Genomic DNA, 14478 nt, shown 5'->3' with positions numbered 1-14478 from the left:
GTCACTGCTGGGTTACGGCAGCTGTTATTCTCACGATTTGTCTTATTGATGCAACCAAGCACTTGTCATTTGATAAAAAATGAAAATGTACTTTTTTTTTTTTACTATCAATCATTGTATTAAAGAACTTTTATTTGCCTTTTTTTGTTGACAGCATGATTTTCTGATGAAAATAAATGAATGCTGAATATTGAAGAACATGGTTTCTGAGCACAATGACTGGCATTTTAACTTTTTTTTTCATCTGTCCACTATTTCAAATTAAGAGGCAAATTGTGCTTATGAAATTAAACGAAATGAGCATGGAACTATGTTTACATAGAATGTTGGTGAGTAATGGTTAAAGCAAAAGTTAAAGAATAAAATAAAGTAATAAACTTCGTTAGAACACGTTTTAAATGTACAGTTGCTCTTCAATAAATTAAAAAATGGTTAAACTAATTTTAGCAAACAAATTTCAAGATAACGATAAACCAAAGTCTCCATCTCAAGGGAAATATTACTCAAACAATATCAACAAAAATGATTTTAGCTTCTGTATTTATTTATTTTATCACGTAAATTATCTATAATAAATGGTCAAAAAGTATAGGAACTAAAGCCCGCAACGGATTCAGACGGCTCATGATAACTGTCGGACCAACATTGCGGAAGTTGCGTGTTGTGTTAGCGGAGGTCAATTGAAATTCTATCTTCAACAACAAACCTTCAGGTAATTTGTTTTAACGGCGTCTATGTTTGATTGGAAGAAATTATAGCTAAGCAAGACTAAGATTGGAATTACTTCACGGGGGTTACGAACCGAGAAAGAGCAGGAAGATGAAGTCAGGTCCGCTTTCTTCCCCACAGGTGCTCCCATCACCGCCATGGTGAAGAAAAAGCCGCTTCGTCTCATAGCGGAGATGGCTCGGAAGGTCCGCGCCTACCGGGAACTGAAAAACCGACCGCGGGAATCGCAGAAGTTCGCCCTCGACTACGACACCATGAGGCGGCCTCACACGGGCAAGATGCTGCCCGTGCTGGCCTGGAAGGATGTCCGCCGCGAGAGTCGCCTCTTCTCTCTGCTGGCAGGTATGCGGATGTTCGGTGTGGGCCGAGTCTTCACTCGCAAGTCGTGGCTGGAGGATCACACGGAGCCCAGTTACTGGCAGCTCACCAAAGTCAAGGTGGACTACACAGCTGAGGTAAAATTTCCATAAAAACGTAGTAATTTACTCCCAACAAGGCTTCCCTTGTCAGCACTTCTTGCACTACTTATGGAGATGTTAGTTTTCTGTCCAATCAGATTTCAATCGCTTGTAGGTTGCCATGTCAACCTAATTGCCCAGCACTTCCGGAATCATTTGTTCTGCCCGATGTCATTAAAACTACATTTGCAATAGGACTGGTTCTTTAGCGCATCAGATTTCAAAATGTCAACATTATTCCACCTTCTGATTGGTTGGTCATCGTAAGGACACAGTTTGATTTGCAAAACATCTTTAGCGGCTCTGTGCAAATTCACTGGAAAAAAAAAACAAAAAAAAAAAAAAACATTCAATCACATAGAACTGTTGCTCATGTTTAAAATGAGTTGAACTAACATGTTATTAAATCATGTTAAATTTAGATGATGACTGAGTGTGATAAATTAATTTTAAATAGTTTGATTAATTCAGTCAGGCAGTCCCCCACTGAGAGCCCAGTTAACAAATCCACTTGGTGTCGGTTCTCTCCATAATCCAAGTGCTTTGTGTTTCTTCTAGAACATGGATCATGGAAAAGCTTGGGGCATCCTCACCTTTAAAGGTAAGCAACAAGGGTGTCTTAAAGGTCAAGTGTCAACCCTATAAACATTCGAAAATCGCTATTTTAATGAAAAATACATATAACATTATTCACTTCAATGTCTACACGAAAAAATAAATACGAGTGGGGAGCACGTCATCCAAGCGCAACGCTGCGGAAGTCTCATTCGAGATTGAAGTGGTCGCCATATTGGCTGCATCTTCTGTCCGTGACTTCACACCGGGACATTTGCCATTGAAAACACGCTGTGGCTCCTACTGTGGGACACGCCGCTTCAGACACGGAAGCTCTTTTCAAAGAAGAGAACATTTCACAACCGAGTGAAGTGACTGTGACAATACTAGCCTATTGTTTCGAGCTATATGTAGATGATATGCGGCTCACGCCCAAACCGCATGCGGCCAAACCACCTCCCCGCCCGATCCACCTCCGTGGCGGTGATAAACAACACCGCCCGCGAGCGACGAGGCCAACGTCCGCCGATGACGGCTTTGGCCAGGGTGGCACATCGACACATTTAGCACCCCTGACTTTACAAATTACGTTACCCCCACCAACTATTATTTATTTTTTAGTAGCTGTATACACACCTACCTGTCATTTGGAACCCACGAAGCTCTCGTCCTTTGCACCTGTGCAATCCATTTTTTATGACAAACCAGGTCTTTTGGAAGAGTATGAAGCGCGAATCCACCCTCCTGAGTGTTCGAGCAATATCCAGCAATAACAAGGAACAATGAGCTCCCTTCCAGCAGGGAAAACCAGTATAAACATACGAGACCACTTGAGTGTGCTACTGCCCTGTATGTCACTTCCTGCTTCTTCTCGAAAACAAATCCCTCGAGAGGATTTTCATGGCGGGAGTTTCAAAAAGCCATATATGTCAAAATCATGTTTTGTGGTGAGAAAAAAAACTTTTTTTTTTTTTTTTCATTAGTAACGTACTAAAAATCATGTATTTCATGACAGTGGACCTTTAAGTTCAAACCACGGCCATGAGATTGAGTCCTGAGTCCCAATTAGCATTTCCCTATCTCCACGTGTGTTTGTATCGTTCTGTGCTATCAATACGTCTGTGGTCCCCTGACATTCTTAAAGAAAATCATCTCTAAATTGCCCAAAATGAATCTTAATCTTTTTGTATTTCTCAGGAAAAGAGGAGAAAGAGGTCAAGGAAGTGGATCAGGTGATGTACCACGACTGGCGTCTGGTTCCGAAACACATGGAGCAACAATTGAAGGACTTTGTGCCTCTTCCTGAGCCGCCCGTACGCTACGTCGTTTACCCTCCGCTGCTGCGCGCCATGAAGCTGGCGCGGTACAAGCAGACGGAAGGCAGCGTTCTGAACGAGGAGCCCCTTCTGCCTTTGGAAAGGGAAGTGGTGCTCACCAAAGAATATTTCCAGAGTCAAGACCACGGGAAGAAATTGAGACAGGAGACGGCCGTGTGACGTCTGCAGTTGTGAAACTCAAGGACAAGAGCCCAAATTGTGCTTCCGTCGTATGGAACTGACTCGTTTCCACATTTAAAATCACTTGTCAAATGTATGATGAAGATTAAACAAATATGTGAACCCTCCCCTCCCTCATTGCTCTTGACCCCATTACAGCATTGTGATCAAACTGGCATTTTTGTCATCAAAACATCAAAGAGGGATCGTTAAGATGACTGAAATTTGGACAACACACCAAAAAGGTTTCAATTAAACCACATAAACACGGTAAAGGTGGTCCATGTTGGTGGACACTTCAAAAGTGACCATTTTCAGGAGATGAATGGAAATTCGTAGATTTTAATACGCTGATTTTCTTGGTTGTGGTCGGGAGAGCTGGAACCTTCCCCCAGTTGACTTTGAGGCAGGGTCCACACAGTCAAGACTAATTTTGGGTAAGTAATGCAAGGACTATCATTCACGTTTAACATTTTTCTAGTGCAAAATAATACCTAAACGACTGATTTCAAGTAATAAAAAAATACAACTTGCAAAGTTTCTTTGGTGAAGTGCTCACAGTAACCATTGGGGTTCTTGGTCAGCTCCCTAAATTAAGTTTTCTCTCTCTTGTCTGAAAGGTGGACAACTAGAGGAGTATGGAAGTAGATAAGTGCCACCAGGATTTGAATTGGAAATGTAAAGTGATCACATTTTCAATAGTTGCTACAATTCGGTGTCTAAAATTCACGTCTGTCCCACCAGCCAATCGCAGTTACGCTCTCTTACTCACGTGACGTCACATACTAAGAAAGCGTAACTGCGATTGGCTGGCTGTTTGGTTCTCGCCAAGTAACCCTGCCTGGTGGCGCAGCAGGTGAATTTTAGACACCGAATTGTAGCCAGTTGACTTGTTCACTTTGAAAAGTTACACTGAAATACAACTATTGAAAACGTCATTACTTTACATTTCAAATTCAAATCCTGTTTTCTGTGGCATTTCAAATTGAAACCCTGGTGGCACTAATCTACTTCCGTGGAGGAGTCGTGGTAGTTTTGAACTTCCATTTATAGATTATCAATGGATTAAGGTAACAGTGCTCGTTGGGCCCTTCAACAGTACATTATTATTATTATTGTTTCCCAGATCTGTGCATCGAAATAATCCTGTCTCTGAGGTCTACAGACAATTCTTTTGACTTGTGCTCTGACACGCACTGCCAACTGTGGAAGTTTGAGACTTACAGAGGTGTATTTTTTTTAAATATTGTAATGTAACCAAATGATTGTCATTGTGGGGTGCGTGTGGAATCCAAGAGAACTGGATGGAATGAATTTTGTAGCAGGGCTTTGTAAATATAATTTACAGTACGTTGAGGTCCTGGAAGATAGAGAAAATATGCTGCGGTGTTACAAGACTAATGTCTTGGATAACGACAGAATTTCTTACGGCACCTTCATTTAATATAAAAATAATGTTGACGAGTGGATTATTTTTTAAAATTATACAAATACGTCGAACTAACACTCATGGGTTTATCTTTCTATCAGGACTGAACACGTTTCCGCCATTCTCCGCTAAAGCAAAGGAAGCGCGTGCTCAGCCCCAGCCGCTCACGGCAACATGTTATGCTTCTTTCTCTCTTTGTTTTCTCAAATCTTCCAGTCAGGTTGGTGCTACATTCGTTTATACCTTACAATTCGTCACCGTGTGATTATTCACGCCAATGCCAGTCACGGCGAGAGGTCCACATTTTGACGCCATACGGTCGCCGCAGCGTTTGTCCGGTTAGCCCATTGGGTGAAGTCAGCAATGGCATTGAAAACCGCCTTGCATTGTGGGATGTGGCGGCCATTTTGAAGCTAGCTGTATCCATGGTGAACGTAAACAAGGCTGCGTGACGGCATGTTAAAATACAGGAAAGGAAGTGGGGTTACTGTACACAACTTGTATGTACTGTAATACTAGTGCTGTCCTCTACCGGCACTGTGAATGAGAAACGCTGCAATGGGGCCGAAAAAAGCCTTTTCGACCTCACTATTGAATGATAAAATGACCTTTTTGAAATTGATTTCATAGAACTGTGTCCCATGTCATGTCGATGCTAACATGTGACCTTGTCGTTCTTGTGGCCGATCTTGCAGGATGGACAGGTGTGAACGAGCGCACCTTCATTGCTATAAAACCAGACGCCGTGCAGCGGAAACTGGTTGGCAAAATCGTACAGCGCTTTGAGAGGAAAGGCTTCAAACTGGTGGCACTCAAACTTGTGCAGGTATCGGAAAAGAACAGAGCAGATACATACAGCGTGGAGTGCTTTATTGTTGTTATTATTTACACCAAGTCTGTGTGTGTGTGTGTGCGACTATCAGGCATCAGAGGACCTTCTTCTGGAACACTATTGGGATCTGAGGAACAAGCCTTTCTTCAAAGGACTGATCCACTACATGAGGTCTGGTCCAGTTGTTGCCATGGTGAGATGCTATCACCGTACCTGAAGGACCCCTCCCTCAACTCCCTCCCACCTATCTAAAGTTGCTGTGCCTACATGTATGTCCGCTTTGAGGAAATGTTTTAATATTATGTCCACGTGGCTGTGTATTAATTCAGGTGTGGCAGGGTCTCGATGTAGTCAAGACCGCCCGCAAGATGTTGGGCGAGACCAACCCAGCGGAGTCTCTGCCTGGGACCATTCGTGGAGACTTCTGCGTAGATGTGGGAAGGTAAGAACAACTGACAATTTACTCAGTGTTTAGTAAGTAAGTTAAGTAAGTAAAATTGGCATGTGCGTCCTTAGCGAGCGTGTGGCGCACTGGTATTGACAGCACACAAGGTTTTGTGATCATAAATATAGAACCCCTTTCAGCTGTCCCTCCGATCGTTTTCAAAATAGTACTTTTTAGCACACCCCGCATGAGTCACAAATTAAGCAACGCTGACTGTGGTTTTGCAAACTAGCAACTCTCTTGTTTGCAGCCATGTGGTCGGTGTAATCTGTGAGTATGAGTGAGGACTATGGGAGCTGCAAAAGAATGTACCGTAATTCCCGGCCTACAGTTATAAGCTTCACCCAGTACATTTGTAAAGGAAATGATATTTGGTACATACATACGCTGCACCTGTGTAAAAGCCGCAAGTGCCCACATTGAAACACGAGATATTTACAAAGAAAGACGATACACACAGAGTTTAACGCTAGCGCCGCCGCTGTGCTAACACTAACGCTAGCACCGTGCTAACAGGTAAAAAAAAAAAAAACATAAACACAATACACAGAGCGCTAACAGGACCGGACCGGTAAATGTCACTTCCTCTGCACATATATTCCACCGGTTTCACTCTTATCTTTCCCGCTCAAGTGCCCCCTTGCGGCCATTAGAAAAATGCACAAATTAGCCGCATCACCACATAAACCGCAGGGTTGAAAGCGTGTGAAAAAAGTCGCGGCTAATAGGCCAGAAATAACAGTATCCTGAGCAATAACTCCTAATCAATACAGCGATTCTCCAGCGCGCTGATGTTGTGCGTGTCAGCAGGAATGTGATCCACGGCAGCGATTCTGTTCTGAGCGCCCAGAAGGAAATCTTCTTGTGGTTCAGGGAGGGCGAGCTCCAGCTGTGGGAGCAGAACAGCGCACCCTGGATCTACTGAGGACAAAAACACCACTGCTGCCTTTCAGCTTCATCGTCACGCTTTGCCGTCGGGTCGCTCGTCCCGATGTCAGCGGAGGACTTCCTGCGGCTTTTTGACAAAAAATTATTTTTATACTTCAATATTGAGGGAAGGAAGACCTGACGTACGACGTCAATTAAACTCCGACTTTGTTATTATTAAATAAGACTACAAGAAATGTCTCACAGATGCTAAAAAATTAGAATGAAACCACCATATTATTCTGTAATATTCCGTTTAAAGTATTGAAATGTACTTCCCCCTCTATGGCTCGTGCATTTTTGCTGTGAGCACATTGTAGTCACCTAATTTTCAACAAATGAGATGTATGCAGCGTTTAGTTTTCAGCTTCACTCCAGAGTTCGCCATCATTAGTGCACCATGAAGACAAGAAAAAAATGCAAGAATGTCATAAAAAATAAAAGATTGGGAACAAATGTCTTATTCAAACAGCAACAGCGATACTATACGCCAATGTTTGCCTTTTATCAGAATTTTGTTCTTTGCGGTATATCTAAAACACGGGTGTCGAACTCAAGGCCCGGGGGCCAGATCCGCCCCGGCGCGTGATTTTATGTGGCCCACAAAGCTAAATCACGTGTATGAACTCCCGAGATTTTTGTTGAAATCTGTGCCAAAATTTGAAATTATGATGAGGCGATCAAAGATTATGATGGTTTCACAGTCATGATGGCCCGAGGAGGGAAACCGGAACTCCAACGTGGCCCACGACAAGAACGAGTTTGAAACCCCTGATCGAAAACATCCATTGGTGAAAAAGCAGAACATTTTTTTTTTTGTCAGTGCTTTTTTGTTTAAATTACTGTATTACATAAAACACCCAGCCTGCTTTATTTTTGTTTGATGATGGACGATTGATTTTGTTTTGCAATTGCTCGAATAAAATATATCATCACTCATTTGATGCATTTGTGTGTGTGAGATGCATACACACGCACAGGCACTAACTTTGCTGTTTATCAGCACACATTTAATATTTTAGAATCCACACAGAGATCAATGCATGAATTTCAATTTTTGACTAAAGGAAGGGCTTCACGGCGACCCTGTACACAGTGACAACAATCCAGCCGCTCCGGGTCACCTAAAGAACCGCAATAACCTCCGACCTTCCATCAAACGTTTCTATCAATAAATATCTCTGACGGAGGGTAACGTCATTTAAACATGCCTTCACCTTTGAATCCATCCATTTGTCATTACTTTGTATTCAAGTGCAAATGTATTCTTACAAGTATCGTAATGGATGAAATTTGACCGACGGCAACTTTGAAGATAATCTTGACGTCAATCTCGGGATGGTTTTGGTACATACGATGGATTTTTTTTTTTTTTTTTGTCAGGGTGGCTTTGAGCTGCTTTGAGAACGATTTTGGGTTCGCCGGGCAGCAAACGTAAAGGAAGAGGAGGAACCGTTGGGTGATGCAGGACGATATAGAAGGAAATAGTGCTTGAAGGGGTGACTACACGACAGATAAGTGGGGCAGGGAGGTAGTTATGAAACCGAGTTACAAGGCCCACGATGATATTTAGAATGCCCTTGATGGGACAGGAACAGCATGGCAGGCAGATTAGGACGAGGTACGAGGCATTAATTAACGTTAGTAGTTGACTGGGCGCGAGGGATGACGCGCAGCTCGTACGCTTTTAGAGCCGAGGGATGACTGATACATGACCGGGGATTTCCACCGCAGGGTGTTGAGTGGCTGAAGGGGGGAGACGTCACTCGGGTATGTAGGACACCTGCCACACGATGATGTGGCTCCGCTCGGCCTTGCACAAAGCAGGTTTGACCTGGGAGGCTCCGTCGCTTTCGCCTTCCTCTGTCTCGTCATCCTCGCCGTCCCCTGAGGACGGGAAAAAAAAAAAAAAAAAGGGTGTTGAAATTATGCAAATTGCATCTCTGATGTTTAACTCGAGCGGCTTCGCGAACGCTCACCTATGCGGAAGTCGATGTAACCCTCTCCGCCGCTGAGCACCAACACATTCTGAAGGCTCTGGGCCTCGGTCTCCGGAGGGGCCGTGGAGCCAGGACCCTCCGACGGGCTGTCCAGCACGCTGCCATTCAGTGTGGCCAGAACGTTGCCTTTCACAAACAAAACAAAAAAAGAACCTCATGTTACTTCAGAGATCCGTCAGGTGTGCAGTGGAAAATGTTTGGATTTGACTTCATTGGTCCAAAAAGTATGAATTAATATCTCTGTGTGTCTGTCTTTTATTTCTGCGAGTACATCAGCCTTCTTGTTTAACTGCACGTACCCGCATTTTGCACTCAGTAAGCAAATTTTTTGGTACCATTTCAGCATTCCCGCTTTATCTCACTGAATATTCTCGTTAGAAAACCTGCACAAAAGAGACCTTGCCACATGCTTTCAACACATGTAAACTTATTTAAATGCATTGCTCGGTCTCTTCTCTTAGTGAACAGTCGTGTTTCACTGTACTATATATGCTTTTTGTGACATTTTGAGTTGCTGGTGTGTGGTGAGATTGTTCTAATATACTCAAGAACAGTTACAAGACACTCACCTTTACAGTTTATAACAGGGGTGCAAAGACTTTTTTTACCCAAAGATCTACTTTTAAAAAGTCATTGGATCTTACAACAACAGCATTTCTTTTTTAACTTCCTCCATTAATACAGAAAGTAAAAATAAGCAGCATGTCAAGCTTGTCTTCGCTCTACGTTGCCCATACTGTGTTGCTAACTAAAGCAGCGGTGGTGGACGCTGTCATTATAAAACACATTGATTTGACACAATTTGTAATTATGAGTGTACGCCTTTAAGAGCAAGGGGTGGGGGGTGTAAGGTAAACTAGGAAAAAGAGAGTGTGGCGGAGCAGCGGTCGTTGTCGGAGAAAGTTCCGTGTGCTGCCTAAAAGAAACCAATGGAGGGAACATTCACTGACATCTTTTTTTTTTTTCGGCACGCCGTCCCGCGCTCGACCGAGACTACCTCGCGATCAACATCGACGCATTGAGCACCCCTCGTTTATAACATGTAAATGGCCTTTGAGACATACCGTGTGAAATTTGAAAATCAAAAGCATTCGCTGCGACGTTTGCATGCTCGACCGACAAGAGAGCGAGACTTAGGCCCACCAGGTACTGTGACGAAGAACTTGACAGCATCGCGGTGTCCGTGGAAACAGAGCTGGGCCTGAGCCATGGAGCAGTAGGGGATGAAGCTGCCGTTGCTTTTCTCGGAGCCGTCGTCGCCGTACACGTGGATCACTCCCCCGGAAGATGTCGGGGATACCTTATTGGCTGAAAAAATTGAAAGAGGGGGAGAAAACAAAATTGCCAATGTGAGGCTGAAAAAGTTGACATACAGTACACTAACTTAAATGAAGTAACGACAAATTAAGAGTGATGGGTTTCCGCACGTTCCGCATGCAATAGATGGAAGCCACAGCAGCATGTCCCCGAGAGGTCATCATCATCATCACCACAATGTGGCAAAAAAACAAACAAAAAAAGCATGCAAAGCAACCAGCCACCGAGGGAGTGCCGTGAATTTCTGGCGGAAATCAAAAACAACCACCTTCAAGAGATCCCGACCTTTAGCATCGCTGGAGCCGAATGCTAACATCAGCATGCTAATAACACGCTTTGTGGTCAATGCTGCCGTGCTGCGTAGCATTGACCTTCTTTTTGTTCGTTTTACTTAGCATGTTAGAAAGCTGACATGGTTTGAAATATCAAATTAATTGTTATAGACAATGAGCTCCAAAAAGGTTATACTCGACAACAATTTTTTAAAAAAGGGCCCTGCAGATACAGCACTCAGTAAAAGTTAGGGATGCTGAGCTTTCCAGTTCTAAACCGCACTTCGACCTTTCCAGGTGAATTTCATTTGACCATCTGTAAAGTTTTGAACGCTCATCCGCTCAACGTTGACATACTTTTGCACAACGAGCAGCACTGAAGCAGTTGCAAAGCTACATTCGTACATCCAGAAAAGGCCAAATGAGGTCCACCGGGAAAGGGTGAGTGCAAGTTTTCTTTTTGTTTGTTTTTTGCAAGTATTGTATGTCACTTTCTTTGTTGGTTGTTAAAGGGTCACAAAGGCAGGTGAAGAGGAGGGTCGGGAGCGGGAGGAAGGAGCGCCCCCACTTACCCCTCAGACCCAGGAGTTGTCCCCGGTGAAGGACCACCGCTACGACGAAGAGGAGGAGGATGAAGAGGAGGAGGACGAAGAGGAGGAGGAAAGAGAGCAGATGAGAACGTAGAGTAGCAGAAATAGTTAGAACCCAGACTGTCCGGGGGAGAAGGGAAACCCAACATGGACGGCCTTTTGAAGTGGAATAAATCTTTGATTACTTTTCAAATGTGGGTTATTTCTAAAAATAGACTTTACATTGAATGTGAATTGATTTAAACTGCTTCTGCTTGATAGAAAAATACAAATTAAGGATGCTGGGTGGATCTTTGCGTTTAACTAATAAAACCACAACCCTATTTTGCATAATATTGCACTAATTAATTCAGTTTTTTAATCAAATGAATGAGATTCATAATATAGTGAGGCTAACCCGTGCAGTAAATGATTGAATATTTATTTTGAGATTCTCGTTCATTTGACCACACTCTTATTGTGTTTATTATTTTATCATTTACAGTACATCACTGTACTCGTTCTAACGCCCTGTACTACAAAAATGTCTTAACTTTCAAGCATACATTCACATTTCCCTTTTTAGTTTTTATTTTATTTTTTTTTAAGTCTAAGGTAGTTGTTTTTTTGTTATTTATTTTGCTCCTGCATCTAGTTTGGTGTCTTCAGACAACCACTAAACTGCAAAAATGAGAATAAATTCAAATGCTAATCTATTCTAATGAACCTGAATGAACCGACCACCCGCAAATTTTTTCACACGCTTTCAACCCTGCGGTTTATGCGGTGATGCGGCTAATTTGTGCATTTTTTTCTAACAGCCGCAAGGGGGCACTCGAGCGGAAAAGGTAAGAATGAGACCGGTGGAATTTATGTGCCGAGGGAGTGACTTTTACCAGTCCTGTTAGCGCTGCGCTGGCGTTACCGCTCTGCTAGCGTGTTGCTGCTGTATTACTGACGTGTTTCAGTGATATTTACCGGTAAGTTTTAACCGCCCCTGTTACCTTTAGCGTCAGCGCAGCGCTAGCGTGGCGTTAAACTCTTTCTGTATACCGTCTTTCTTTGTAAATATTTCAATGTGGGTTTCAATGTGGGCACTTGCAGCTTTTACACATCTGCAGTGTATGTATGTACCAAATGGTATTTCCTTTACAAATGTACTCGGTGAGGCTTATAACCAAGTGCGCGCTCTAGGCCGGGAATTACCTTAGTGCAACCTCCGGTGTGTAAAATGACTCAAGTCCTTTAATTAGTTAAAAATTGTGGTTCTTTCTATATGCAAACATTTTTTGTTACCTGATGTCGAATATGCGCCTTGTCTCAAGAAAGGTTGGGGAAGACTGCTCGGGTCATGTGACTGATTTGATACAAAAGCGATTTTGCCGTGAAGGGAAGTGATCAAAAACTCAAGCTGGAATTTAGAAAGCCAAGCCAAATTTTCTTGATTTCAGAAGCTACATGATGTCAAGACGCACAATAACTCACAACAAACAAATGACAAAAGAAAATTTGTAAGGCCCCAAAAATGTAAAGAGCTGCTGCCAGTGACTCAAAGTGCCCCCCACCCAGTCAATTTCCTACCGCACGTTTGATGCAAATGGCATGAAGGCTGTGTGCGACTGACACTCACTCTCTGTCAGCGGGATGGAGATGATCACCCCATTTCCAGTTCCCACCCACAGGCGATTTCCACCAATCAGAAGAGCCGTGATGCGCACGAATGAGAAGCCCAGCTTGCCGGTGCCTGCGGATCACAAGTTGCGATTCAAGCGGAATGTGATCAGAGGATTCACAAAAATTGAATATCATGATTTTGCTGGCTATAGGTGCAATAAAACTACCATGCAAGCTCATATATTTTACATATTGAGCATCATCTCGGCAAAAGACGCCCCCTCACCGAGCATCTTGCTGACATAGGGCTCGATGTCCACGTCCTGCAGGTGCTGGTGCGTGTGGGCGTGGTAGAGGCGCAGCGTGGAGTCTAGCCGGATCGACACCCACACGCCGTCGCCGATCCACGCCAGCTGGCGCACCTGGCTCTCCCGACGAGGGTGGGCGTCGAAGGACTTCTGTCAGGGGAGGCGGCGGCGGGACACGTGACGACGGGTTTTTATACAGCACACGGCGGAAGAGAAGGAGCAAACTCGCCTCAATCTGCATGCTTTTGGGCTGAATGACGTGGATCTTGTTCTTGTAGCCGCACCACACTTTATCGTGGACGACCGCCATGCAGCGGATGGAGTGATGAGGTCGGCCCAGGTCCATCAGGTGGTAGTTGGATAAATCCCACTGGCCGTCTGCATGAAGACCACAAACTCATTCGTAGCGCTCAGGAGAGGCAAGACTTGCTCTGCTGGCCTAAAAACTACCATAAGCACTCATCTACGTTTACTCGAGTGAAGGGTGAGGAATGCACAACCCACCACTGGGAGCACTTTAAGTAAACTGTCGCAGATAAACTTGGGAAAAAAAAAAAAAAAAAAAAAAAGAAGCATAAACGCTCTCATAATTTCAATGAATTCTTGTGCTGGTGCAAACCTGAAAACACAATCATTTAAAAGACATGTAAGCGTTACCTTCGGATCTGTGGAATATGGCAAGGGTCCCGTCAGCGAGGGCCACCAGAACACGACCCTTCACGTGCCTGCAATGGTGAGGGGGAAAGAAAAAAAAAACTTTGGAGAAATTTTGACAACTACTCACATGGCAACATTCGCATTCAACATTTTTTGTGTGTTTTCATTTGCAGTATTTACCCAAAATGAACTAATAGTGAGCTGCAGTAATACGGTCAACATTCTTAATGTATGTTAATCCAACCATCCATTTTCATAGCCGCTTATCCTCACGAGGGTCGCGGGAGTGCTGGAGCCTATCTCAGCTGTCAACAGGCAGGAGGCAGGGTACACCCTGAACTGGTCGCCAGCCAATCACAGGGCACATTGAGACAAACAGCCGCACTCACAATCACACCTATGGGCAATTTAGAGTGTCCAATTAATGTTGCATATTTTTGGGATGTGAGAGCAAACCGGAGTGCCCTGAGGAAACCCACGCAAGCACAGGGAGAACATGCAAACTCCACACAAGGGAGGGCTGTGATTGAACCCGGGTCCTCAGAACGGTGAGGCCAACGCTTTCCAGCTGAACCACCACTAGGTCGCCCTATGTTAATCTAAAAAAAAAAAATGTTGCCATCAATCAAACAAAAATAGCAACGGCTCACGATAACACTTTTTTCCAACAATATTTAGTGTCAGAAGCACAATTCTTGATTGACGATGGCACGAGCACGCGTGGAAACAAAATCTGACCGGAAAACAAAAACAGACGATGATGTTTACAAATGGAATCAATCAATGAAATTCGCCTCAATTTGTTAGCAGGACAAGTCAAAAACACACAAGGTTCCACGTCGTTACAGCACCGCAACTCAACTGTTATCT

The 14478-nt window shown here is 43.8% G+C and overlaps 3 protein-coding genes across 12 annotated transcripts in view; 2 read left to right on the top strand and 1 right to left on the bottom strand.

Annotated features, from left to right (window-relative positions):
- Positions 1-866: 866 nt before the first annotated feature.
- On the top strand, positions 867-3366 carry mrps34 (mitochondrial ribosomal protein S34). The gene is made up of 3 exons (XM_061845353.1): positions 867-1184; positions 1746-1788; positions 2940-3366. The coding sequence occupies exons 1-3, from the start codon at positions 867-869 to the stop codon at positions 3236-3238; spliced, it is 660 nt and encodes a 219-aa protein (XP_061701337.1). The 3' UTR covers positions 3239-3366.
- A 761-nt stretch (positions 3367-4127) lies between these two features.
- On the top strand, positions 4128-7815 carry nme3 (NME/NM23 nucleoside diphosphate kinase 3). Of its 2 annotated transcripts, none has more exons than XM_061845354.1 (6): positions 4128-4308; positions 4769-4887; positions 5363-5493; positions 5591-5692; positions 5829-5941; positions 6752-7815. In XM_061845354.1, exons 2-6 carry the CDS (start codon positions 4842-4844, stop codon positions 6867-6869), a joined length of 510 nt encoding a protein of 169 aa, XP_061701338.1. In that variant the 5' UTR covers positions 4128-4308; positions 4769-4841; the 3' UTR covers positions 6870-7815. The 2 variants fall into 2 exon arrangements, with proteins under 2 accessions (XP_061701338.1, XP_061701339.1); XM_061845355.1 differs by having other exon boundaries at positions 4139-4308; positions 6755-7815.
- The window catches only part of mapk8ip3 (mitogen-activated protein kinase 8 interacting protein 3), a 33214-nt gene continuing 26480 nt past the window's right edge, over positions 7745-14478 (bottom strand). For 7 of the 9 annotated variants that reach the window (XM_061845342.1, XM_061845344.1, XM_061845343.1 and 4 more), the window contains 7 exons: positions 13609-13676; positions 13181-13329; positions 12930-13101; positions 12660-12773; positions 10015-10179; positions 8851-8997; positions 7745-8758 (listed from right to left, as the gene is read on the bottom strand). In XM_061845342.1, the coding sequence (XP_061701326.1) occupies positions 8634-8758; positions 8851-8997; positions 10015-10179; positions 12660-12773; positions 12930-13101; positions 13181-13329; positions 13609-13676 (940 nt within the window). In that variant the 3' untranslated portion in view covers positions 7745-8633. Of the gene's footprint in view, positions 8759-8850; positions 8998-10014; positions 10180-11032; positions 11072-12610; positions 12774-12929; positions 13102-13180; positions 13330-13608; positions 13677-14478 lie in introns of those variants that run through there. The other 2 variants (XM_061845348.1, XM_061845347.1) reach the window with 2 other exon arrangements.

This window comes from Syngnathoides biaculeatus, chromosome 16 (assembly GCF_019802595.1).
Source record: "Syngnathoides biaculeatus isolate LvHL_M chromosome 16, ASM1980259v1, whole genome shotgun sequence".
Classification (NCBI taxonomy): domain Eukaryota; kingdom Metazoa; phylum Chordata; class Actinopteri; order Syngnathiformes; family Syngnathidae; genus Syngnathoides; species Syngnathoides biaculeatus.
The sequence above is the reverse complement of the archived record's forward strand: the minus strand, read 5'-3'. Positions and strand labels throughout refer to the sequence as shown.

What these genes read in the sequence shown, in the direction of transcription:
- mrps34 (XM_061845353.1), top strand. Translation starts at nt 867, where the DNA reads ATGGTGAAGAAAAAGCCGCTTCGTCTCATAGCGGAGATGGCTCGGAAG. An exon ending in AGGTGGACTACACAGCTGAG is followed by an intron (nt 1,185 to 1,745) that starts GTAAAATTTCCA and finishes TGTTTCTTCTAG; the next exon opens with AACATGGATCATGGAAAAGC. An exon ending in GGGCATCCTCACCTTTAAAG is followed by an intron (nt 1,789 to 2,939) that starts GTAAGCAACAAG and finishes TGTATTTCTCAG; the next exon opens with GAAAAGAGGAGAAAGAGGTC.
- nme3 (XM_061845354.1), top strand. Translation starts at nt 4,842, where the DNA reads ATGTTATGCTTCTTTCTCTCTTTGTTTTCTCAAATCTTCCAGTCAG. An exon ending in TTCTCAAATCTTCCAGTCAG is followed by an intron (nt 4,888 to 5,362) that starts GTTGGTGCTACA and finishes CCGATCTTGCAG; the next exon opens with GATGGACAGGTGTGAACGAG. An exon ending in TTCTGCGTAGATGTGGGAAG is followed by an intron (nt 5,942 to 6,751) that starts GTAAGAACAACT and finishes TGTGCGTGTCAG; the next exon opens with CAGGAATGTGATCCACGGCA.